The sequence below is a fragment of the Pogona vitticeps genome, chromosome 2, assembly GCF_051106095.1.
Source record: "Pogona vitticeps strain Pit_001003342236 chromosome 2, PviZW2.1, whole genome shotgun sequence".
In the NCBI taxonomy this organism is placed as follows: Eukaryota; Metazoa; Chordata; class Lepidosauria; order Squamata; family Agamidae; genus Pogona; species Pogona vitticeps.
This window is the reverse complement of record NC_135784.1, coordinates 6,461,561-6,489,218: the sequence shown is the minus strand read 5'-3', so window position 1 is coordinate 6,489,218 and position 27,658 is coordinate 6,461,561. Positions and strand designations below refer to the sequence as shown.

General features: G+C 44.1%; 1 protein-coding gene across 1 annotated transcript in view; it reads left to right on the top strand.

The window, feature by feature from the left end:
* The window catches only part of LOC144587299 (uncharacterized), a 36,759-nt gene extending 20,139 nt beyond the window's left edge, over positions 1–16,620 (top strand). The window contains exon 5 of the mRNA XM_078387373.1: positions 3,975–16,620. Coding sequence (XP_078243499.1) covers positions 3,975–5,370 — 1,396 coding nt within the window. The 3' untranslated portion in view covers positions 5,371–16,620. The remainder of the gene's footprint in view (positions 1–3,974) is intronic.
* Positions 16,621–27,658: the final 11,038 nt, after the last annotated feature.

The following is a 27,658-nucleotide window of genomic DNA, read 5'->3' as shown; positions in this document are numbered from 1 at the left end:
TTCTATCCCGCCTATCTGGTCATATTAGACCACTCTAGGCAGCTTACAATAAGAAGAAGCAACAATATAATTTTAAAAACGTTACACCTGAACAGAGATAGAAGTCGAGGAGAGATATAGAGAAAGAGAAATCGTCAGGGGTTTTCTGTTGGGAAGGCCTGCCTATACATCAGTGTTTTTAGTTGTTTCTTAAAAATGCCCAGCGAGGGAGCCGCGTGAATCTCAGGAGGTAAGTTGTTCCAGAGGCGAGGAGCCACCACCGAGAAGGCCCTATTTCTGGTCTTTTCCTTCCGGGCCTCTCTGGGCGTTAGGCTCCTCAGCCTCACCTCCTGGCTCACATGAGTGACACGGGTAGATCTTGGTGGGAGAAGGCGCTCCACCAAGTATCAAGGTCCTAAACCATTTAGGGCTTTGTAAGTAAGCATCAACACTTTGAAATTGATGCGGAATCGGATGGGCAGCCAATGCAATGCGGCCAGAGTAGGTGAAATATGATGGTATTTTTTCACACCACTAAGTAATCTGGCCGCCGCATTCTGCACCACCTGTAGTTTCCGCAGCAGCCTCAAAGGTAGCCCCACGTAGAGCGCATTACAGTGGTCTAATCTTGAGATTACAAGCGCATGCACCAAAGTTGTGAGAGCCCCAACATCAAGGTAGGGTCGCAGCTGGGCTATCCGCCTTAGAAAAATGCGGTACGGACCATGGACGCCACCTGAGATTCCATAGTGAGCGCCGGGTCCAGATGGATCCCGAACCTGCGAACCCCGTCCCTGGCGGGCAGAGTCACCCCCCCAAAAGTGAGGGAGTTTCCCACGTCCCCAGTTGTGGGAGCACCCACCCTCAGTACCTCCGTCTTGACCGGGTTCAGCCTCAGCTCGTTCTCTTGCATCCATTCCAGTACGGTCTCCAGGCAACGCTGAAGGGACAGCGGCATCTCCTGCAGTTGGAGAAAAGGAGATATAGAGCTGCGTGTCATCCGCATATTGATGGCATAGTGCTCCACACCCCCTGATGACCCCCCCAGCGGCCTCATATAGATGTTAAACAGCATTGGGGAGATGATCGACCCCTGTGGGACCCCACAATTGAGGCTCCACGGGGCCGAGACACTTTCCCCAAGCTGTACTCTCTGGGGGCGGTCCTCCAAGAAGGAACGGAGCCAGGCGAGGGCCCGGCCACCTATTCCCAACTCGGTGAGCCTCCCCAGAAGGATACCGTGGTCAATGGTATCAAAGGCCGCTGAGATATCGAGGAGGACCGGCAGAGACACTTTGCCCCTGTCAGCCTCCCTCAATAGGTCATCACACAGGGTGACCAATGCCGTTTCTGTTCCATGGCGCGGCCTGAAGCCCGACTGGAATGGATCCAGGGCATCTGTTTCATCCAGGAATGCCTGAAGCGGGTCAGCCACCACCTAATTGCCAATTTCGTCCACCGCCAAACTACGTTTCTTTCTGATGGACCTAATGAGTGTATCCTTGAGGGCAGAGGGAAATCTGCCCTCAAGGAAAGACCCATTAATAATTACAGTAGCCCATTCCGTTGTTGAGGGCCTGGCTGCCTTGATTAGCCAGGCCGGGCAAGGGTCCAAGGAGGAGGTGGTGGCACGGCAGCGATCAAGCATCCTGGCTACAGTATCGGGCGAGACAGGCTGAAAGGAATCAAAAGTCACCGGACAAGACGGAGCGCTGGACATCTCAGCTCGACTCACTGTATTCAAAAAAGGAGAGAGGTCCCGGCAGATGGCCTCCACTTTAGATTTTAAAAATGCTGTAAATCAGTCTGGTGTAAAACTAGGGGAAGGCCTATCACCCGGGCCAATTCCGGATAGGTTACGTACTATACGGAATAATTCCGCCTGCTGATTAGATGCCTCACTTATCCGGTTAGCGAGGTATGTTCGACAGGCAGCCTTTACCTTAGCCTGGTAAAGGTTAGTAGCGACCTTAACAGCTATGCGATTGAAAACCGTCGGGTCCTTTCTCCATTTGTGCTCTAGCCGTCTCCTGACCCGCTTCAACGCTGGGCGGTCTCTGCGGCAGAGAGTACGTTTAGGCGCGATCGTGTCTATGGCACTAGCCGCGGCGGTGAACCAGCCGTTGACCAGAGCCTCGACAGGAGCGCCAGCCAGGTCAGCCGTAACCCCTCTCATGGCATCCTAGAATCCAATCGGATCCAGTAGCCTTCGAGGGCGGACCATGACAATAGGTCCCTGCTCCCTGCGAGGGGGGAGCCATCTTGAGGGTGCATTTTATTAGGTGGTGATCCAACCATGACAAGGGAACCGACTCAAGGTCAGTTACCATCGGACCACTCTCACTCCCGTTGGTGGAAAAGACCAGGTCTAATGTATGGCCGCCCACGTGTGTAGGGCCGTTGACATGTTTGGACATGTTCAAGAAGGCCACGGTCTCCAAGAACTCAAGAGCTGGCCCGGAGGTCTCTGCCCCCGCATGCACATTGAAGTCCCCCAAGACCAATAGCCTCGGGGAACCCAGCAGTGCCGCAGAGACAAAGTCCACCAGCTCCGGTAGGGAAATGGCTGGGTCGCGGGGAGCACGGTAACCCAGCAAGATCCCAATACCATCCCTGGCCCCAGTCCACACGTGGAGAGCCTCAAGGCCCAGCTTTACCACCGAGGAGCGCCTAGCTACCTCCAGGGTGGACTTGTAGACGATGGCTACTCCCCCCCCGTCCCTCCAGTCTGCCCTGGTGTTGGACAGCATAGGGGAGCTAGGGGGGGACCCCCCTCTCCACCAATCCATGTTTTGGTTATGCAAGCCAGGTCTGCATCTTCCCCCAGAATGAGGTCGTAGATTAGCTGGGTTTTGTTAGATACAGACCTGGCATTCAACAACACCAGGCGTAGAGAAGAGGGCTGGCTGGTCTGGCTACCTCTATACTGGGGGTTGGTCTCCGTCTCAGAACAAGGAACAGCCTTTAAACATCTGTTCATTGTTCTTCTAACATGAGTAGGGACGGAGCCAATGCCGTATCGCCCTCTACCCGTGATCACGGAGATGTTTTGTGGCCCCTCGCTGGGAGGGCATTTTCTATAATTTCATCACAGGTGGACTTGACTGTCTTCAATCCCATTTTGGCTAAAAAAATTCCCATATTTTTGTTTACATAACTGCACTGGACTGGTGTTATTCCAGGAACTTTCAATTTTCCACCTGCATATACTGTATAGCATACAATTAAATTAAATCTAGACACAAGGACTCAGAAAATCCCCATGCTTTGTTCCTTCATTTCATTTTGCCAGATTGCAGATGAAAAGCAAACCAATTCTGAAGGCTTTTGTGCCTCTTGTAATTTATTAAGAAGCGAAAAACAGGAAGCAATGTTATGTTCTTCACAAACAGAATGTTCTGAATCCTGAACCTACTGACCTGACTGTGCAGACAAAAGGAAATCAAGGCACAAGAATCTTTTCCCTCTACTTCTGCTTGTTCTGGTGAAGCTATGGGGTCCCTTCATTTCTTCTGCCAATCAAAGACAAAGGAAATGCCTTGACTCAGGCACCATTGTGAGTTGGTTCTGTGCTGCATTCATCACGGCATTTTCTCTTTTCTCTCAATCAGGTAACAAACCAGAATGATAGAGTGCTGCTTCTTCTGTCACTGGAAGGAACCAAGCGTGAAGCAGTAAAGAAAAAGCTGGATGCACAAAGTGAGAAAAAGCAGAAAGGAAGCCAACCAATGACAGAGGAAAGTCCATCTTCAGTTTCTCAGGGCACCACCAAGAAGCTGGAGCTGAACCACCAAGAAAAAGTAAAGTGTTGCCTCAAAAGAAACATTTCAACAAACATAGCAAAGTCCAGCCAAAGGAAAAACTCAATGTTTGGAACATGAAAAAAGAGTCACTGTGAACAATAGTAGTTGTTCTTGTGAAAAACCACTGAGAGAGGCAAAAATGTATAAATGTCTGCCGTGTGGAAAGAGCTTCAGTAAGAGCAGTCAACTTAGTTCACATCAAAGGACGCACACAGGGGAGAAACCATATACATGTATGGAATGTGGAAAAAGCTTCAGTGAGAGCAGTAGCCTCAATGTGCATCGCAGAACTCACACAGGAGAGAAACCATACCAATGCATGGAATGTGGTATGAGTTTCAGCCAGAGAGGTAATCTTAGTTCACATCAAAGAACTCACACAGGGGAGAAACCATTTAAATGCATGGAATGTGGGAAGAGCTTCAGTCGTAGCAGCAGTCTTAGTTTACATTATAGAAGTCACACAGGGGAAAAACCATATAAATGCTTGGAATGTGGAAAGAGCTTCAGTAACACTGGTAAGCTTACTTTACATCAAAGAACTCATACTGGGGAGAAACCATATGAATGCATGGAATGTGGGAAGAGCTTCAGTCAGAGTGGTACCCTTAGTTCACATCTGAGAACTCATACAGGGGAGAAACCATATAAATGTGTGGAATGTGGAATGAGGTTCAGTCACAGCAGTAGCCTTAGCTTACATCACAGAACTCACAGAGGGGAGAAACCATATAAATGCAAAAAACGCCAATTCAGCTTCATTGGTAACAGTAGCCTGAGTTCACATCAAATAACTCACACAGGAGACAAGCCATACAAATGTTGGAAATGTGCAAAGTGCTTCAGCAAGAGAAGTAACCTTAGTTCACATGAAAGAACACACACTGGTGAGAAGCCATATAAATGCATGGAATGTGGGAAGAGCTTCTGTGAGAGAAGTACTCTTAGTTACCATCAAAGAACTCATACTGAGGAGAAACCATATAAATGCATGGAATGTGGAAATAGATTTAGGCGAAGCAGTGGCCTTAGTTTACATCAAAGAACTCACACTGGTGAGAAGTCATATAAATGTATGGATTGTGGAAAGAATTTCAGTCAGAGTGGTAACCTTAGTTCTCATCAAAGAACTCACACAGGGGAGAAACCCTATAAATGCATGGAATGTGGACTGAGCTTCAGTCGCAGCAGTAGCCTTAGTTTACATCACCGAACTCACACGGGGGAAAAACCATATAAATGCATGGAATGTGGAAAGAGTTTCAGTAAGAGCAGTCACCTAAGTTCACATCAAACCACTCACACAAAAGAGAAACCATATAAATGCATGGAATGTGAAAAATGCTTCAGTAAGAAAAGTAACCTTAGTGCACACCGAAAAACTCACACAGGGGAGAAACCATATAAATGTATAGAATGTGGAAAGAACTTCAGTCAAAAAGGTAACCTTAGTGCACATCAAAGAACTCACACAGGGGAGAAACCATATAAATGTACAGAATGTGGAAAGAACTTCAGTCAAAAAGGTAACCTTAGTTCACATCAAAAAACCCACAAAGAGGAGAAGCCATACACTATAAATGCATAGAATGTGGAAAGAGCTTCAGTATGAATTGTCACCTTAGTTTAAATCAAAAAATTCACCCAGGAGAGGCAACGTAGGAATTGTTGCAATGTGGAAGGGTCAGAATGATAATCTGAGTCCTCATAAAAGAACTCATATGTTAGAAGCCATAAAAATAAATGGAGTATGAAAAGGGTCACCACATGCACTGACCTTTAGCTACATGAAAGAAAACAGAACAGGGTAAACGTATTTAAGCTGCATGGAATGCAGAAAGCACTACAGTAACAGTGTAAACCTTAAATGTGAAAAGAGTGAGTGTTTAAATCTGATGTATGGAAAGTGCTAATACAGTGGTGCCTCACTAGACAGTTACCCTGCATGAGTTTTTCTGCTAGACATTGACTTTTTGCGATCGCTATAGCGATTCACAAAACAGTGATTCCTATGGGGGAATTTTGCTGGACAATGTTTCGGCCTTGCTTTGCAAACCGATTTTCACTAGACAACAATTTTGACAGCTCCCTCCCCACTCGCACACCGGGTGTTTTCAGGACCTAAGCTTCACAAGACAGCTATTTAAACAGTTGATTGGTGGTTCGCAAAGCGGTTTTCCTATAGCCGATCTTCGCTAGACGATGATGACGATTCTTCCTCATTGGAATGCATTAAACAGGTTTCAGTGCATTCCAATTTCACTAGACGATGATTTCGCTAAACAGCGATTTCAGTGGAACGGATTATCATCGTCTAGCGAGGCACCACTGTACTTAAATATGTGGGATGTAGAAAGGCAATCAGTTAAAGGAAAATATATTTGACATGAAGAACATTAGAGAGAATCTGAATACATGTATATGGTTTGGGTAGACACCACCTGCTGGAGGGACTCTGGTGTCACATTCCCTTTCTTGAAGCAAAAATTCTTATCTGGTTTGGAAATACAAGCCCTTTTGTTAGAAAGCTGCCTATTTCTGGTGGAGATTTTTATTGACAAAATTCAGGGGGGGGAGTACCATATTTTTCTGACTCTAAAACAACACTTAAGAATAAAAATTAAGGGTCGTTTTGTACATGGGTGGAGGCGGAGGCAAAGGAGCAGCCACACTCGGCAGCCTGTTGTGGCTGCCCATTGACTGCTACTGCTGCCACTGCAGAATTGCCTCCTCCAGAGCCACTCACAGGCTCCCTTCAGGCAGGGGACATGGCGGCGATGTGAGCTGGAGGTGAGCCCTGGCAGGAGGAGGAGGAGGAGGCAGTTGGACAGTATTGGCAGCAGTCAATGGGCAGCCACAAGAGGCTCCTTTGCCTCCTGCTGCTGCTGCTGCCTCCACCACTGGATTGCCTCCTCCAGCACCGCTTGGGCAGCGGACAAGGCAGTGACGTGATCGGGCAGTGGAGGCAGCAGGGGATGAAGGCGGAACCACCCCTGGCAGCTGAACATTGACTGCTCCTCTGCCTCTGTCAAGGGACAAAAATTATAGAGGTTATATACATTGGGGGGTCATCTACATAGAAAAATACGTCAACTTCAAAGTGTTAATGTTTACATACAAGGCCCTAAACGGTTTAGGACCTCGATATTTGGCGGAACGCCTGCTCCCACCTAGATCTACCCGGATCACCCGCATAAACCAGGAGGTGAGGCTGAGGAGCCTAACGCCAAGGGAGGCCCGGAAGGAGTGAACACGAAATCGGGCCTTCTCGGCGGTGGCTCCTCGCCTCTGGAACAAGCTCCAGCGATTCGTGTGGCCCCTACGCTGGGCACATTTAAGAACCAGCTAAAAACATGGTTATATGTTCAGGCCTTCCCTCCTGTCAATACTTAATTTCCTTTCTCTTTCTATTTGTTTTATTATATGTGGTGTTCTTGTAATAATTTTTATGCTTTATTGTATATTTTTTATGGAAGCCGCTCAGAGTGGTCAATCTGATCAGATGAGCGGGATATAAATCAAATTAATAATAATAATAATAATAATAATAATAATAATAATAATAATAATAATAATAATAATAATAATAATAATAATAGTAATAGTAATAGTAATAGTAATAGTAATAGTAATAGTAATAGTAATAATGTTTATGATAATCCATTTTAGTTATTTAAGAAAAAATTGTAGGGCCACAAGCTCATGTTTCTGCAGTCATTGTCTTGAGTTAAAAGTGGTTGATATACTAGGATTAGTGTATAGTTATGCCGGGTATGCTCATGGGAGGGTTATGCCCAAGGTGTTTTTGTGCCTTCCTGTGCAACTGGTTGTGCCGTGAACTGCACAAATTAGTTCAACTGTGCCCATGGAGCTCCATTCTGGGTATGACTTTAGTGAAACATTCACAACAGGTCACACAACTCAAGTTATGAAGATGTAGCTACTCAACAGGATTTTGACCAACGACTAGGTGAATCACATAACTCGGTAACAAGGAGAAGACAGGAAACAGACTTGGTACTGAAGCTGAAGTGTGCGAAAGGATGATCTAAAACTTACCTTGCCTTCCCTGATGAAGATGGCACAGGATATTGCCTTCGAAAGTATGGACTATTTAAACAATAAATATATCTTGATGGTACCGGAAACCCGTCAACTGCTTATGTAAAACATCTGTTTCTCAGAGGCACGATTGGACATGAGCCGAACTGTTAAAGGGAGAATCTCTGAGAAATGACTTTATTTAGAGGGCATTAAAAATTAAAGAGATTCTGAACACTCCTCCTTACCTTACCACCAACTTTCCCTGTACTGCAGTTTATCAATCTCAGCAGGCCCTATTCTTATCCCTACTCTAGAGCAGCCCTAGAATCAGCTGGAATTTTAGCATGTATACATTACTGAAACAGTGACGTCTACAATGTGTTCTTGAAGGCTTTCATGGCCAGGATCTGATGGTCGTTGTAGGTTATATGGGCTGTTTTGCCGTGTTCTGGAGGATTTTCTTCCTAACTTTTTGCCAGTCTCTGTGGCTAGCATCTGCAGAGGACAGGAGTTAGAACTCTGGGCACAGAACACAGAGTTCTTAATCCTGTCCTTTGAACATGCCAGCCACAGAGACTGGTGAAACATTAGGAAGAAAAACCTTCAGAACACGGCCAAACCGCCCAAAAAACCTACAACAACCAATAATGTTTACATTGGCTTGGGCATGTCATGACGGTTGGATTCCAAAATATCTCCTGTATGGAGAATTAGTGCAGGGAAAGCGCCCCAGAGAGATCACAGCTGCAATACAAGGATATCTGCAAATGAGATCTGAAGGCCTTAGGAATGGACCTCAACAGATGGGAAATTTTGTCATCTGAGCATTCAGCCTGGAGGCAGGCGGTGCATCATGGCCTCTCCCAATTTGAAGAGACCCTTGTCCAGCAGGCCGAGGCAATGAGGCAGTCCTGAAACCAGCAAAATCAGGGAGCTGGACAGGGGACAGATTGTATTGGTCTTCAGTGTGGAAAGGATTGTCAGAATTGGCCTTAGCCACACTAGACGCCAGTCCAAGACCTCTATCTAGAGCACATTACCATAGTTTCTCGAGATGGAAGGATGCATACAGGCCTAGCATCCTGAATACATCACTTCTTGGTCTCTGTCCAGCTCAAATGACCAGATTTGGATGTAGGAGTAGAGCCAGAGGGGCAACAATGTCCTTTTCACGTTCCCATATTTTCTTCCTTTTGCACCTGTTGTTACACTGATAATTTCTATAGATTCAGACTCTCAGTCTCCTTTTCCCCCCTGTTTTTTTTGAGGACACAAGCAGTTTTCCTCTCCCATGTTTTTGGACATCTGCCTCTCTAGGTAGGGTCAGGGTTCTGGCCTTAGAAGTGACTTCCTTATTAGAGGGAGCAGTACCTACTCTGTTGTGTGTGTGTTTAGTTGTTTAGTCGTGTCCGACTCTTCGTGACCCCATGGACCAGAGCACGCCAGGCCCTTCTGTCTTCTACTGCCTCCCGGAGTTGTGTCAGGTTCATGTTGGTTGCTTCGCAGACACTGTCCAACCATCTCATCCTCGGTCGTCCCCTTCTCCTCTTGCCATCACACCTTCCTAACATCAAGGTTTTTTCCAAGGACTCTTTTCTTCTCATGAGATGGCCAAAGTATTGGAGCCTCAGCTTCAGGATCTGTCCTTCCAGTGAGCACTCAGGGTTGATTTCCTTTAGTATTGATAGGTTTGTTCTCCTTGCAGTCCAGGGGATTCTCAAGAGCCTCCTCCAGCACCACAATTCAAAGGCATCAATTCTTCGGTGGTCTGCTTTCTTTATGGTCCAGCTCTCACTTCCATACATCACGACAGGAAAAACCATAGCTTTGACTATTCGGACTTTTGTCGGCAAGGTGATGTCTCTGCTTTTCAAGATGCTGTCAAGATTTGTCATCGCTTTCCTCCCAAGAAGAAGGCGTCTTTTAATTTCAGGGCTGCTGTCTCCATCTGCAGTGATCATGGAGCCCAGGAAGATAAAATTTGACACGGCCTCCATATCTTCCCCTTCTATTTCCCAGGAGGTGATGGGACCAGTGGCCATGATCTTAGTTTTTTTGATGTTGAGTTTCAGACCGTTTTTTGCACTCTCCTCTTTCACTCTCATTACAAGGTTCTTTAGTTCCTCCTCACTTTCTGCCATCAGAGTGGTATCATCTGCGTATCGGAGGTTGTTGATATTTCTTCCGGCAATCTATTCCGGCTTCGGATTCCTCCAGTCCAGCCTTCCGCATGATGTATTCTGCATATAAGTTAAATAAGCTGGGGGACAGTATACAGCCTTGTCGTACTCCTTTCCCAATTTTGAACCACTCAGTTGTTCCATGACCAGTTCTAACTGTTGCTTCCTGTCCCACATATAGGTTTCTCAGGAGACAGATAAAGTGGTCAGGCACTCCCATTTCTTTAAGAACTTGCCATAGTTTGCTGTGGTCCACACAGTCAAAGGCTTTTGCATAGTCAGTGAAGCAGAAGTAGATATTTTTCTGGAACTCTCTGGCTTTCTCCATAATCCAGCGCAAGTTAGCAATTTGGTCTCGAGTTCCTCTGCCTCTTCGGAATCCAGCTTGTACTTCTGGGAGTTCTCGGTCCACATACTGCTGAAGCTTACCTTGCAGGATTTTGAGCATAACCTTGCTAGCGTGCGAAATGAGTGCAATTGTACGGTAGTTGGAGCATTCTTTGGCACTGCCTTTCTTTGGGATTGGGATGTAGACTGATCTTTTCCAATCCTCTGGCCACTGTTGAGTTTTCCAAACTTGCTGGCATATTGAATGTAGCACCTTAACAGCATCATCTTTCAAGATTTTAAATAGTTCAACTGGAATGCCATCACCTCCACTGGCCTTGTTGTTAGCCAGGCTTTCTAAGGCCCACTTGACTTCGCTCTCCAGGATGTCTGGCTCAAGGTCAGCAACTACATTGTCTGGGTTGTCCGGGATATCCAAATCTTTCTGATATAATTCCTCTGTGTATTCTTGCCACCTCTTCTTGACATCTTCTGCTTCTGTTAGGTCCCTCCAATCTCTCTGTTACAGAGATTAAAACATTAATATTTTCTTACTTTGACCTTGTGACTTTTTGCAGCAATTACCGCCTTTCTAATGAATCAAAGATCATTGGTTATTTTTTAATGAATTTATGGCACAAAAGTTGGTAGATAGTGCCGTAAATGCAAAAGGTTCAGAAACTGGGATTTTAGGCAAATGTTGGTGTAGAATGCATTAAAATATGAAGAGGTTACATTAATCAGTGAAGGGAAATTAGCACTAAGGTCACAGTCCCGATATCAAGTTTTGAAATTCTCCACGTATAGAGTGCTAAAATAATGAAACAATACAAGAGTCCAATAGGTAAAGGTAAAGGTTCCCCTTGACAATTTTTGTCCAGTCGTGTCCGACTCTAGGGGGCGGTGCTCATCCTGCTCTTCAAGCCATAGAGCCAGTGTTTGTCCGAAGACAATCCTTCCGTGGTCACATGGCCAGTGTGATTTAGACACGGACGCTGTTTACCTTCCCACCGAGGTGGTCCCTATTAATCTACTCGCATTTGCATGCTTTCGAACCGCTAGGTTGGCGGGAGCTGGGACAAGCGACGGGCGCTCACTCCGTTGCGTGGATTCGAACTTACGACTGCTGGTCTTCTGACCCTGCAGCACAAGCTTCTGCGGTTTAGCCCACAGCTCCACCACGTCCCTACAAGAGTCCAATGGCAGTGTAAAAATAATTGTAAGACACTTAGCTCTCCATCCAAATCATCACAGGTAAAGAAAAATAAATGTAAAATAATATTCCTGGCACAGGATCTTTCTTGCTAATATATATATATATATATATATATATATATAATATATAACGCTTAAGATAGCAACAGTGCTCCCTGACTTGTTCTGTTCTCTGGAGCAATAAACGAGGCAGAGGTTAAACTTCAAATCAAAATTATTAAGTTTATCTAGAAAATATATTTGATAGAAAAGCTTATTTGATACAAAACCATGCCTCATGGCCAGATAACATATTGAAATTTGGCAACTGTCTTTTATGGAAATGCCTAAGGAAAATTTAGAAATAATGCCTTAAAATAGCACTTTTCTATATTTGTTAAGAAGCAATGTAATTGGTCAACTGAAAAATTGATTTCAATTTCCTTAATAGCAGCAAGATTAATGATAGCTAAGAATTGGAAAATAAAATATGATTTTCAGTTAAATGAATGGTATAAATTGGGAATACAGTGGTGCCTCACATAGCGACGATAATCGGTGCAGCAAAAATCGCTGCAAAGCGATTTTGTCACTTGCAATTTTAAAAAGCCCATAGGAATGCATACAAAACCCATTCATTGCGTTCCTATAGGCTTAAAACTCACCTTAAAGTGAAAATCCTCCATACGGCTGCCATTTTCGCTGCCCGGTAAGCGAGGAATCGGCGCGAAAGCACAGCGGGTGGCCATTTTTTTACCCAGTGGCCATTTTGGAACCGCCGATCAGCTGTTAAAAAATCATCACTTTGCAATGATCGGTAAGCGAAAGAGGGTACCGATCATTGCAAAGCAATTTTCTCCATAGGGAACATCGCAATGCGATTGCAAAAGTGATCGCAAAATCTTCGTCACTATGCGGTTTCGTCGTTAAACGGGGCGCCTGTTAAGCAAGGCACCACTGTATAGCTATTCACTGTATGCTAAGGTGTAATACTAAAGCCGGGATTGCCTAAAAATGTACTTCTGTAGCTAGTTAGGGGTAATTTATTAATTATGTCTTAGTGTTAGGGTTAGCATGTGCTTTTGATTTAGTTGTGTTGATGTTTTGTACAATCGGTTTTAAGTTTTGTAATGTTTTGTCATGTTTATAATTTTTTAATGTACTAAGTTACAAACCTTAATAAAACATTGAAAGAAAGAAAAAAAATACATGTATAGCTAAAAGCAGACAAGCAAAATATAAAACCAGAGGATCAACCTATGGTTGAAGAGACCCTTGTACAGCAGGCCGAGGCCAAGAGACATCCCGAAACCTGCAAAATCAGGGAGCTGCACAGGGGACAGATTGTGTTTGTCCTTAGTGTGGAAGGGATTGTCATTCTTGAATTGGCCTTCTCAGCCACACTAGACACTGTTCCAAGTCCTCCATTCAGAGCATGTTACCATAGTTTCATGAGACAGAAGGATGCCTAAACTGACTGAAGGATCAACCACATTGAAGAAATGAATTGAACACCAGCCTAGGTGGCTAAATCTTTCTCCATCCCGGAAGCCAAATAACAGTGGATTTGGACAATCTGCTTCACCCAAGAACGTAATTAATTCAGCAGAGAAGGGAACCCTGGTGGCTGGCCAGCACCTCCCTGGTTCCTTTATTGTCCCAAGCTTGGTCAGATAGTACCTGGGGGGGGGGTGGCCTTGAAAGTTTGGCCCCATCAGCCTTGGACAGATGAGCAGATAAAAAGGCTGGTGTGATTTCAAAGATATGGGTGGGAGGGTGGACATGGAGAAGCCTCCCTTTCTGAACCTTTTGTGGTCAGAGCTAGAAACACAACATGAAATAAATTTATGCTGAATCAGTATTGTATAAATCACATAATGAACCTCATACAGTGGTTTGTGAAGAATTGTTTCCAATCTGGCCCTCTATAAATGTACCAGGCCTGCCCAGGGTTACCACCCCCTTAGAGAATGAATGGCTGCCTAAAACAACAAAAACCCTTCCAAACAGGTCAGTGTTTTGGAATTGAGGTGATAGGTCCCCTATCCCCATTGGTTTTTTCCCCGTTCGGCTCTCGAAAATGTGTAAAATAGATGATATAGCCCTCATACTGAAAAGTTTGGAGACCCCTAACCTAATGGATTACACTTAAGGAGTAGAAATCCTGACAGGAAGTATCTCCTTTGCTGGAGTAACGTTTGGTCTGGGGGAGAGGCATTTGTTTGCCCTCAATAAGATGTTAACTTGAAAGTTAGTAGAAGACTGAAGTGAAGAGACAGTCTTCTGTCTGTTTCTGCGCAGAGAGCGATTTAAATGTATTGCTTATAGTATGGTCTTGCAGGTTTATGATGGGAGAGAAAGAGAAGAGCAGGGATGGGGATTTGAGTTGTGCGTCTCACTGTCAAGCCACATTTAAGTCACACAAGTGACCCAACTTAGACTCAACTTTTTTTTTTAATAACTGGACTTGAATCAGAACTTGGAGCCTTTTATTCCAAGTGGAGTCCCTATTGTTTTAGTTTTTTTTTTTACCAATGTTTGTTTGCTTCAATTATTTTTTAAACTGCTCTGTTCTTCTTGGCTGCTGCCAGAGATCTTGAGGATGTCAGAGTTAATGTGACCAACATCATCTTTACAATCAGAGAGAATGGAGGTGGCAGCAAACAACATGTGAGAGGCTTGGCTTATAGAGTGTTTCTCTATCCCTGCTTTCTGGTATGGGGGTGGGGGTGGGCTTGAAACCTATTCCCCAGAGATACTGCGGTTCGACGGGTTTCTATCACTGCCTGCCCTATCAGCTTTTCTTTTTGGTTGTAAAAACATGACAAAGACATTGCAATGCAAAAAAAAAATAGGACATGGAACTTCTATCCATTTTCCAAATGTTTCCCTTTAACACACTTCTAGTCTACTTCTCCAAGCTTTTGAGAACTTCACCGCATAGTTACCCCAAAATGCATTTCTCTGCTTAACTAAACCTGGCCCGGTGATAGCCAAAGTTAAACTCCCCCCCCAGCCAGCTTCCTTTCCCTTCCCTCTCCAGCACAGCCGCTTGCCTTCCACCTCACATGTTCGACAAGAGCCCTCCTCCCGCCCATTTCCATCCCATGGCCATTTCTTTCTGTGGAGGATATGTGAAGGTAGCGGTTGCTTTCTAAGCCAGGGACGACGTGAGCACCTTTTACATTAACTTCTGCTTACTCAGGTTTGCAGTCCTTGTCTTCTCTGTCCAGGCAAGAGCCGTCCCTCAAACCTACACACCCTCCATTCGGCTTAGCTCCCCTCTGTACCTCCCTTGGTTCCAATGAGGATAATTTCTTATACAACATCAATCTTAGACGTACGGGTCTGGAAGGGATTGACAGGTTACCTACCTGTAATTGTAGTTCTTCGAGTGGACCTCTGTGATTCACACTATGGGTAATCTGCCTATGTGCGGAGCCTTGGAATATTCTAGAGCTTCTGTGGTAGCAAAGGAAAATACATTAGCATAGACCCCTCCCCCCCGGTATATGTACCTTGGCACCAAGGCTCTCCCTTCAGTTAGGTCAACCGCCACATAAAGAAAAGGGTGTGACAATGGGGAGGCCAGGTTGGGATGTGTGAAAACCTGTCCTTTTTCGTGGCCTCTGTCAATCACACTATGGGTGACTAAAAAGCTACCATACCTGGGGGAGGGTGTCACGCGCCCTCCCCTCGCTTACTGAGGGCACGAAAATGGCTGCCGGACCCAGAAAACATCACTGTACGGTGAGTTTTCTGCCAATTTTCGTTTAATGCGTTCCAATGGCTTTCTTTGATCCGTACAGCGATGTTTTCGCATATGTGAGGCACCACTGTACTGTGTTAGTGAAGGTCTGAGAGAGAGTGTGTATGAGGGGATACTTTATTATTTCAGATTGCCTTTTATTTTAGTTGATAAAGTGATTTACCATTCCTTTTGTTCTTACAAATAAACATAAGTTTTTATTTTAAAAATCCATACAGTTGCCTGAGGAGTCAGTTGAGTGTATGGTTGGTGGCAGCGTGAAGTGTGTATGTGAGAGTGACGTGACACCTCCTTGGTGACGTGTGAGGAGGCTGTCACAATAAAACTGGTGTCCAGCGGGTGGGATACGAGTTGTCCAGTAAAGTCTTGGCCAAAGTGACCAGAGCAAGAGGATTTCAGTTAGGGTCACCTGAAGTGTAAAGCGTGGGTAACTCTCTAGAATTTGACTCAAGGGGAGCAAATTTAGTGGAGAGGCGCTTAAGCTTCAGAGTGGAAGAACTGATATATGAGCTCTGTGGTGTCCATTTTGTGAGGGACAGTGGCCCAAAAGCAGAGGCTGTGGTGGTTTGGTCAGCGTGTCAAGAATTAGGAGAACTCTGTGTGGACACAGACCAAGGGCAGCAAAGCTGAGGGATCTCCATTTTAATCAGCAGAACCTAAGTGTGGGTAGAGCTGTATTAAAATTTAAAGTTGAGCCAAAGGCAGAAATATAAAGTATCCTTAGTTGGCAAGGGGCCCAGTGTAAGGGGCAGAAGACGCCAAAGAAGTGCAGTTACAGTTACCAGCTCACAGCTAGGCCAGCTGGTGTACACTGCAAGTATCAGACCTTAGCACAGGGAAGGAAAAAAGTGATTTTAAACAGAAGCTTGAAATTAGAAAGAATCTTTTTTGTGAATAAAAATGCCCTTAACTCGCAGTAAAACATCTGAAATTGAGCCAAAATCTCCAGAGATGTCTGATAGTTCTGGAGATAAGTTAAATGGTGAACAGGAAAAATTTTCCTCAGCGCAAGAGGAAGAGTCCTCTAGTGAACATTTATCAGACCTAAGAAAATTTGTGTTAGCACAAAAACATGAATACAGAAATCAGAAGAAAAGAAAGAGATGAAATCAAACAGGCAGAGGCAGATGCCAGGAAAAGGGAAATAGCCATGAGGAAAAAAGAGATAGAATTGAAACACCAAATTAGAATGGCACAATTAGAATTAAGTTTCCTAAATCAGATTAATAACAATTTATCAGTTGAAAAAATTTCAAAAAGAGAAAAGTATGAGGCTCAGGCCAGACAAAGTGAGCAAGATCTTGAAAAATATATTCAGCAAAAAGACATTAAATTAAAAGAAATCAGAGATAAGACTGAAGAAAAAGTAAAAGAGATAAAAGCTAGGGCTGAAATTTTAGGAAGAAATTTTACAGATCAGGGCTGAGTTTGAGGCTAAGCAAAAGGAACTGGATTTGAGAATAAAGGCAGGAGAAAGTGAAGATTTCATTTCACAAATAAGAAAGCCGTTGTATTCTGAGGGAAAAAACATGAGGAAAACAGGGGAAGACTACCCTAAATATTCTCAAGGGCAAGTTAAGAGCCAGCAGAAAGAGGGCGGCCATTTTGTTGGAAAGCCTTCAGAACAGGGCCAAGCCAAGAGCCAGATTTTGGAGGGAAAAGAAAATTTAGAAGAATTTGCTAGAAAAAGCTCATGGGAAGAAAAAATTTGCCTCAACTGCCAAGAGAGGGGCCATATTGATTTCCAGTGTCTTAAAACAAAACAAAATAAAGAAAATTTACCTCAGAAAGTGAATTTAAAAGAGGCAAAGTCTGTGTATTACATTCAGAACAGCCAGATGACTCCCCCTAGAGAAGGCCCTGTAGCCATAGAAACGAAAGCAGAGGCAGCTAAGCTCTCTAAAATTGATACATTTAGAGGGAAGATCTCAAGTTATGATGAAAATATTCCTATTGCTGCTGCATCAGTTCTTATAGGCACTGATCTCTCAAAACATGTCAAGAGTGCCTTTGTGATTACACAATCACTACCAGAACAAAATGAAGCAGCAGGAAAGATTACTGATTTTCAAGAGGGAGTTAGAAATCTACCCCAAGCTGAGGCAATTTCTCTGGAAATACCTCAGGAAAATATATTTGTCCAAAAGCAGCTAGCAGACCCCACTTTAAAAGGCTGTTTTGGAAAAGGGGCTAGCAAAGGATTATCCCTTAAACAAGGGTTGCTATACAGAGAAAAACAGTTAAATAGTTTAAAAGGGGAACTTGAGATTAGAAGCCAGTTAATGGTACCAGATAAGTATTCAGTCATAGTTGATGCACATTTGTGTATAAGTGAAATCAACCAGAGAATAACCCAGAAGTTTTATTGGGCTGAAACAGAAAAACAGGTTAGAAATTTCTGTCAGAAAGTTGATATGTGCCAGAAACAGAGTTATAACAGTGACCAGGCTGAGGTTAAGATGTGCCCTTTACCAGTAATTTCAACACCTTTTAAACGTTTAGAAGCAGACATTATAGAACCATCTTTTACATCCAGGCTTATAACTAGAGTGTGGCAGATTTGTGGAGTAAAACAGTTAGTCTGGACCCCAGAAGGCAAAGCCCGGCAGAAGCACCTGGCAAGCTCCCCCACCTGCTTTGCATCCAGGGGAGAAACCATGGAAATGCATGGAAAGTCAGTGAAAGCAGATCCCTGAATTCGTCAAAGATCTCACACAGGGAGGGAACCGTAGAAATGCATGGAATGTGGGAGGAGCTTCAAAGTCATAAGATTTGTTCACATCTAAACATTCACAGAAGGAGCAGAACACTCCAGGGAATGTGAAACGCATGTCCTCAAGTGCCATGCGGTTCCAATGTCTCAGATTCACACACTGGGGAGAAACCATATGAATATTTGGGACGTGGAAGTTGCTGCTCCCGCAGTCCTGGCCTTTATAGGAAAGAACACACCCAAGGGCAGAACTACATCAGCTACGTGGTCCTCTCTCTCCTCTTTCGTAGCTCTAGCCCCCCCCCCAGTTGGGCAGAAGCGATGTAAGGTCACGTGATCCTTCCTGTTGGCACAGCCCCTCTCCCCCCCCAGGATGGGGATCCCGATGGAAGCGCCCCACCTCCCTCCCGGTCCCGATCCGGGAGCCCCCCCCAAAAAAGAGCCCCGCTTCTTCTCTCCGAGTCGCTTCTCTCCTGGGGCCAAAGGGGAGGAGGAGGAAGGCAGGCGCTGCAGATCCCGGTTCCGGTTCGAAGGGGCGTCCCGTGGAGGAGTCCTTCTCTCCCCTTCGTAGTATGTTCCCTCCCCCTTCCCCCCCTCCTGCACGAACGTGGGTGTGGGGAGGGGGGGCAGGAACAAGGTTGGGGGGGCTTGACTCACATCAGCCGAGGAGAAATGAGGTTCCATCAGCTTCTTCCATCATCTGCCTGCACAGCAGGACTCTGCACTTGGCCCCTCATCAATTCTACCTACACTGTTTCGCCTTTACTGCACACATCTCTCTCCCTCCCGCTTTTATTTTGGGTCAATAAATTCTAACTGCATGTCAATATCCAAACCTTGGCCGGCTCTTCCTTCATGGACCTCGTTGGCCCTGCCCAGGCTTGTTTATATAAAATTTCAAATAGTAACAGCTCACAACCCCAGCAGGGGAAGCTGGTGGGAGACAGAGTGATTTTATTTTATTTTTATCAATGAATGCGTTCTGTCCTGTTTGGTTGCTGATTATGCTGATCACATGACCCATTCATGTAGCCCAAGATGCTGCCTTTCTCCTAGCCCCAAAGAAAAATCAGGCTGGCTGTTCCCCCCCCCCCTTATTTATCCCCTTTCTCCTCCTCTGCCAGAATCATGGATTCCCCTCCTCTGACATTTATACTGGCTCCTACACCTTTTTCTCCAGACCTCCTTCCCATGGTGTATAAGTGGGTAGAAACCACTAGAGTATTTTTTGGAGACAGGTGTTCTCCAGAATGTTCTTCTCTGCATGTATTTCCTGCTTTTCTTGCATGAAGCCATTGGCTCAGGCCAATCTTAGATTTCACATGGAGTGGTTTCTGGTCTATGTCTCTGCGGTATATTCTATCATAAACATTCCTGCAGGAGACAGAGAAGAGATGAGAGGTGTGAGCAAAAAGGGAGTGAGAAGAAGAGGGTTGTGCCTGTGTGTGTGTATGTGCTGACTGTCCTCCCAGCACAAAATAAAACTAGATGACGTCCTCTCAATCAATTCCTTCTCTTGTACATCAGGGTCATCAGTTGGAGTTTCAACTACAGTCCATGTTTTGTCTCTTTTTGAAAGCATCTCCATTTTTAAGAACCACGACATGTAGTTCTTACCATTTAACTTTACCTAGAGGAAATCCTCCCATTGCTGCTGAGTTAGATTGCAGTTTTGAACATTAAATTCATTTCCTTCTGTCTCTGGCTGGCCTTTTACCCCTCCTGGGCTTGACAGGCAGGAACGCTCACCACCACTGGGCCCCTAAGAGCTCCCGGCACTTCTGGACTCCCTCGGGACCCACAAGTCGCTCGCCAGCGACACACATGCTTTCTTGTGCAGCAGAAGTGTGCTGGACGCAGAACTTGTGTCAAGTATTTGTGGGGTGCGCTGAGCAAAGCAGGGGTACCACCAGCCTCCAAGGTCTTCTCAGAGAAGAAAAATACGAGGCAACAGCTTCTAACTCAAAGCTTATATTACATTATGTACAGTCTGTGTACGAAATACTCCAACTGCATGTTGTCTAGCAATTCTCCAACTCTCCACAATACAGTGGTGCCCCGCATGACAACGATAATCCGTTCTGGGAAAATCACTGTTAAGCAAAATCGTTGTCATGCGAAAAGCCTTTCCCCATTGGAATGCATCGAAACCCGGTTTAATGCGTTCCAATGGCGAAATTACCTCATCATCCAGATCCTCCATAGGGAAGCCATTTTAAGAGCGCCAATCAGCTGTAAAAATGGCTGCCCTGTGAAGCATGGGTCTGGAAAACCCAGGGCAGTCATTTTAGGAAGCCGACAATCAGCTGGAAAAATGGTTGTCTTGCGAACAAACGGTTCACAAAGCACAGACCTAATTGATGTCCAGTGGAATTCCCCCATAGGAATGATTGTTTTGCGAATCACTATAGCGGTCACAAAAAGTCACCATCTTGCAGATTCGTCGTACAGCGGGGTTGTCATCTAGCAAGGTACCACTGTACATTTGTATTCCTCTGTACAGTATATAGTACAGGTAAACTATAAGGTAACCTTAAACTCATCCCAGGTGATCTCATATGAATCACCTCAGCCTTCGGCCTCATCAGCAGGATTCAGCTTGATGCCAGAATGGAATTAGGGTTATTGGCTGAAAGAGTAACACTTTCCTACAGGTTATCTACCTGGATATCTTGAGATGGGAGAATTTTGGAATGGAAAGGAAGAGAAGCCCCTGAAGATGGTTTATTCAGTATGAAATCCTTAAACTCTCTTTTTATTCCCCTTTTCATCATGTTCTCCCTTTTACTGCATGCAGATTTTGGGCAAGAAAGCAAATATTCACAGCCACCTGATGCTTCTCACCTCCGGTTTTCACATTGGGGAAGTCCTCCAGCAAACCTCTCATCCTATCATAATCTTTTTCGCTCTCCTTTTCTCCTCTCACTTTCTTATCCTTCTCCTCTCCTGTCACCATGATTCTGAATTACCTCTTCCCTCTCTGATCTTCTCCAACCTCCTCCCAAACTGGTTGGGTCAACTCCTCCCCTTCCCCCCCCTTTCGCTACTGCTAGACAAACCTTAATATTTTCTTTTGTCTCTTTCAATTCTCTCTCTCTCCCCCCTTTCTTCTACATTCTCCCCTTCCATTTGGGTCTCTCTCTCTCTCTCTTCTTATCTATTTCATGCCACGCAGATATCTTTTGTGAAGGGGATGGCTCGCGCATAATTTTCTCCACCTCTATCTCTCTTTCACATGGACAACTGGATTTCTATGGCGCGAGGAGTTCTTTCAGGGGGAAAAACACTCTTGCTCCCTGAACCTATGGACCGGCCATTGTTGCTGCTCCTGCTTTCCAAAGCATGCTCTCATCGCCCCTCCCTTCGCAAGAGGAGCACCCCGGAGGCACCTTCCTCCTCCTCTTCCTCCCTCATCCTCCCTCCTTTCCCCATCAAGGACCAAAAAGGCCTTGAGCAGAGCCATCTTCCTACCTCAGCAGACTCTCTTGTCCCGTCTCGGTGACTCTCTGGCAGCTCCAGGCACCTGCGGCTGGGTGGAGATTTTTCCTGCTTACACTCTGAAACCTTATGTTGCCAGAGTTCTTGGGACTGGTTAGCTTCCATGGAGGGAGTGAAGAGAAATTTAGACAGCTACTTGCAGATATCCTTTGATTTTTATCCCTGCATTGAGTAGGGGGTTGGACTTTATGAGTGGCAAAGGGATCGCCCAGCTGCTGTTCCACAGAGCCTCGAAGGAAACACATGGGTCCCCTCAGGGTGGGGGGCAAAGTGAAACTTCCTTCCCCCCACAAGCCATTCAAAAATTCATCTGTAGACGTCCACACTCTTATCTCTGTGCAGTGTCACGACTGACTATGAGATAAGGGAACACATCCCAACAACCGTTGGCATCAGCTGGGGTAGACCCATGGAAAGATCCCAAGCCATTTCCCTGTTTAACGGATCACCCACCTCTGAGATTTCATTGGGTCATTGCCAGTTGTCGTCCACCTGTCAATGAAGCCTTTCCCACAACTCATGGAGGTTTAGGGCTTTCCTTTTGGTGCCCCCTTGTTTTCAAAGCAAGCGCTTTATAAATACCGTATGTGGGAGAGCGTTGTGCCGAGAATGTAGAGGAACTGGTCTGACTTCCATTTGGAGCTGCTTCATCCTTCCCAAAGCTTGGAGATGGAACGAAAGATGGACAGGCAGCCCTCACCAGCTTTTGGGAAGAGAAGTGTGCTGGAGAGAAAAGATGTGCTTCTCAAGTGCTGCTAACAAGTGTTTTTGTATTTCAGACATGTACACCCAAGCTTGCCATGGTGGGATACTGAACGGAGCATAGTTCACTCTCCTAGATCACGTTTTTAACCTAAAATGTGAAGAAACTTCAGTGGGTTCAAAATGCAGCATCCAGATTGCTGGCTTCAGCTGGTCACGGTGACCACATGACCCCCACTTTGATCCTTTTAACTATTTGTATACAGTGGGGTCTCGACTTACGAACTTAATCCATATTGGAAGGTGGTTTGTAAGTCGAAAAGTTCGTAGGTCGAATTTGCATTTCCCATAGAAATGCATTGAAAACCATTTAATCCGTACCTGCTCTTTTCTGTCCATAGAAACTAATGGGAAGCTGCTATTCTGCCTTCTACCACTAGAGGGGGTGTGAGGAGGAGAATAGAGAGACCACTAAGAGTGAGCCGTCCCCTCAGGTAATTGAGGTAGAATCAGAAAAACCAAAGGAACCCGAGACAAAAAGACAAGCAGAAGGGGTAGAGGAAAGTCGCGAGACGAAAGTAGAAAGAGCTCGAGAGGAAGGAGCGCGCGCGAAAGAAAGGCAGTTGAGTCCGTTAGAGAGACCAGAGGGAGGAGACAGGAGACCGGTTCATGGTGAAAGGGAGAAGAAATCAGTAGAAAGACCAGAGGTGTTAAAAGAGAGAGAGAAGATAGATGTATTCTTAACAACTGAAGAAGGAAGCGTTTCTAAAGAGACGGAGAAAGTGTCTGTCTTTAGAGAGAGCGAATCCGGGAAAACAGAGAGAGATGTCCAAGTCTTTTCAGTTCCAGTTAAAAGACCCTCAGCGAATCTAACAAGTGAAGAGGAAGAAAACCGAGCTAGCAGCAAGATAAGACCCATCATCCCTGGTTTGAGTCCGGAGGAATGGAAGGTGCTGGTGTACCCGATGAAACAAGGTCCAGCACGTCTGGTACATCATATCCCACCAGAAGTAGAGGAAAGAGTCCAGAGAGAGGGAGATTGGGCCCGCCACCCTTGTTGCGGGACCCTGTGTGCAGTACGAGGAGGAAAAAGCAAGAATTTATTATTAAAAGATTTGAATGAAGAAAAATCCATGTTATGGTTTTGGGAGAGTTCTCCTCCCCAGTTATCAGTTCAAAGTTCTGTTGTTTGTAACCAAGAAGAAGAAATGAACCCAATAGTGAACCCAATTGTTAATAAAAATACTTTAATTTTCAATTCTGACTCCTCTTTTGTCTCCCCGGGAAGAATTACTCCTCAAGGTAATAGAGAACCCACTCACATTGGCGCCCAACCCGGGGCAGTTGATAACAATAAAACCGATGATGATTGGGGAGTCAAACAAACCATCGCAAAACAAGAAAGAATGATAAACTTATTGGTAGAACAACAGAACTTAATATTATCTCAGTTGGCTAAAAGTAATGAGAAAAAAGACACCAAAGAAGACCCCGCAAGTAAAAATTCATGGGTGGCTGGACCCGCTCCAATAAGACTACAAAAAATGACCAGCGAAGACGACCCTGAAGCTTATCTAAATACCTTCGAGAGAGTAGCATTGGCAGCAGGATGGCCCAAGGAGCAATGGTCCCTGATTTTAACTCCCTGTTTAACTGGTAGTTTGCAAGAGATAATAGATACCTTACCTCCCTCAGAAGCTCTGCGATACGACAAGGTAAAATCCAATATACTGCAAACTCTTAACTTAACGGAAGAAGCTTATAGGAAGAAATTCCGCGGTTTAAAATGGAAAACAGGTCTTCATCCCCGCACTCTAGTACAGAAAATGAAAGCTAACTTAATACGCTGGATCAGACCCGAAGAAAAGAGTAAAGAACAGATATTGGAGGAAATGGTCATGGAATAGTTAATCACAACATTGCATGCAAATATGAGGTCTTGGGTACAAAGAAATCACCCACGTGACCTGGAAGCAGCTATCCGATTGGTGGAAGACTTTTGCAATGCCGAGGAGAGCTCGCGCGAGAATAATTGGGCTTACAATGAGAAGACGAAGGGGAGAGAAAAGATGGCGTCGGAAAGCAACGTGGGATCTTCTCTGCACTCAGCCAAAGACGGAAAGCCGGAAACAAGCAAACTCGGAGGCTCTAAGCATAGAGTAATGGAGGCTTATCCAAGCTGGAAAGAGCCTAGAGAGTTCAAAGGAGCTTGTTTCTGTTGCGGGGCCGAGGGCCATCAGAAAAAAAATTGCCCAGGAGTAGACTGTTTCTGGATACAGGATTGGAGCCAAGTGACTGAGGAAAAGAGGGATCAAAAGGCTGGATGGGAAGTAGTGGCTCGTGTAAATGGGGAAACTAAATTGGCTCTAATTGACTCTGGGAGTAGGAGGACTTTGGTTCGGAACATACAAGAATTTAATGGGAAGGGGGAGGTGGTAATTAGATGCATACATGGTGATGTTAAAACTTACGATACTACTATGGCGACTGTTGAAGTTAATAATGTAAAAAAGACTATAGAAGTTGGTATTGTACCTGGGTTAACTAGAGAAATGTTGTTGGGCAGGGATTGGGTGGAAATGAAAGAATTGTTAACTGCTAAAGAGGTACTGCAAGGGGAATGTGATGATTTAAATATGAATGAAATGTTGGAGAATGCATCGAGGGAGACTACAAGGTTATGGCAACAAGATGATGAAACCTTATATAAATGTATGGAGAAAGCTAAACCAGAAGGAACGATATCTAAGGGTGAAGGGGGATTTGAATTGTGTGATGGTTTATTGTATAGAATTTCTATTGATGGGGCAAAACAACTGGTGGTTCCTAAGAAATGGAGAGAGAATGTTTTAAAGTTATCTCATGATGTGCCTATGGCAGGACATTTATCTGTTCAAAAAATGGGGGCTAGAATTTTGCAGAGGTTTTGGTGGCCTAATATATGGGCAGAAATTGAAAAATTTTGCAAGACATGTAAACAATGCCAAATGACTCAACCAAAGCCTAAGCCTGGGGCTGGTTTAATTCCTATGCCTTTAGTTGATACACCATTCGAACGCATCGGATTAGATATTGTTGGACCGTTAACTAAGTCAAATGGGGGTTATAATTATATATTAGTATTGGTAGATTATGCAACCAGATATCCTGAGGCAATTCCCTTGAGATCTACATCTGCTAAAATTTTAGCTAAGGAATTGATGCAAATTTTTTCTCGGCTAGGATTTCCAAAAGAAGTGATTACGGACCAAGGCACTAATTTTATGAGCTTGACTTTTAGAGAAATGTGGAGGTTATTAGGAGTAAAATCTTTAAGAACCACTGTACATCATCCGCAAACTAATGGACTTGTGGAGAGGTTTAATAAAACTTTGAAAGGGATGTTAAGAAAATTAGTTATGGATAAACCTAGGAATTGGCATTTATTAGTTGCCCCTTTGATGTTTGCTATTAGGGAGGTGTCCCAAGCTTCTACAGGGTTTTCTCCATTTGAGTTATTATATGGTAGAAATCCTCGTGGAATTCTAGATTTAGTAAAAGAAAGTTGGGAGTTTGGGAGAGATAATTCTCAATTACAAATTAAGCAAATTATTGAGATGAGAGAACATTTAAATCACGTTGCTAAGGAAGCAAAGGAACAGTTAAAAAGAGTGCAAAAGGAGCAGAAGTACAGATATGACAAGGAAGTGAAAGAAAGGAATTTCCAGGTAGGAGATAAGGTGCTATTGTTATTACCAACTGAACAATCTAAATTGTTTGCAAAATGGCAAGGACCATATGAGGTTATAAAAAAGGTAAATGAAACTAATTATGAAATAGCTACCCCAGATAAACAGAAAAAATATGGAATATACCATGTTAATCTTTTAAAGGAATGGAAAGAAAGGGAGATTCTTTTAGGAGATGTAGAGGAAGATAAATTTGGACCAGATATTGAAACATGTAAGTCCCCTGAAGAAGAGTTAATATTAGAAGATAACTTAAATGAGTTACAAAAGGGAGAGATTAGGAGATTAGAGCAAAATTTTAAAGATGTGTTTTGTAATAAACCAGGGTCTACTAATGTAGGAGAACATTGCATTAATACTGAGCCGGGAAAGATAGTAAGAACTGGAGTAAGGAATTGGCCATATCATCTCAAAGGGAAAATTAATAAAGAAGTGGATGAAATGCTACACTTAGGAGTAATCGAACCCTCGTACAGTCCTTGGAGAAGTTATCCAGTCATGGTACCTAAAGCTGATGGTAGTGTAAGATTATGTATTGACTTTAGGAAATTGAATGAAATTTCTAAATTTGATGCTTACCCCATGCCAAAAATAGATGACCTATTAGAAAAGATAGGGGGCGCTACTATATTAAGTTCTCTAGATCTGGTAAAAGGTTACTGGCAAATTCCGTTAAGGACAGAAGATAAAGAAAAAACAGCTTTTGTTACACCAAAAGGCCTTTATCAATTTTTAAAAATGCCATTCGGTTTACATGGAGCAGCGGCAACTTTCCAAAGAGTTATGGATAGAGTACTAGAACCAGTAAAAGAATTCGCCGCTGCTTACATAGATGACATATTAATATATAGTAGGAATTTTAAGGAACATTTAGTACATTTAGAAAAGGTGTTAAAAGAATTAAGGAAGGCAAATTTAAGAGTTAGTCCGTCAAAATGTAAGATAGCACGGACAGGTATAAAATATTTAGGATTTTTGATTGAAGATGGGAAAATTAGACCTGTTCCAGAGAAAGTTGACAAAATAACGAAGTGGACAATTCCCAAGAATAAAAAGGAAATACAACAATTCCTCGATTTAGCTGGATATTATAGACAATTTATACCAAATTATTCAGAGATAACTGCCCCTTTGACTGATTTGACTAAGAAAAGGAAAAGTAAAAACATAGTTTGGGGAAGTATGGAACAAAAAGCTTTTGGAAGGGTAAAAGAGATATTGAGTGGATTGCCTCATAGATATGCCCCAGATTTTCAGAAACCGTTTATAGTACAAACAGATGCTTCGAATAGAGGTATAGGAGCTGTTTTGTCTCAGAATGAAGGAGGAAAGGAATACCCTGTTATGTATATTAGTAGGAAGTTAAATGATAGAGAAAGAAAATATGCCACAATTGAAAAAGAAGCGCTAGCTGTAAAATGGGCTATTCAATCGTTTCGGTATTATTTACTAGGAGCTCCTTTCATACTGATGACAGACCATGCTCCATTGCAATGGTTAAATAAGATGAAGGATTCTAATGCTAGATTAACGCGATGGTACTTGTCACTACAGCCGTTTTCTTTCCAAGTTCAGTATAGAAAAGGGAAGAATCATATTAACGCAGATTATTTTTCTCGGCAGGAAGCGGAAGAAAATGTAGAGGCCGAAAGGACGGCACACTCAAGGGAGGGGGCGTGTGAGGAGGAGAATAGAATAGAGAGACCACTAAGAGTGAGCCG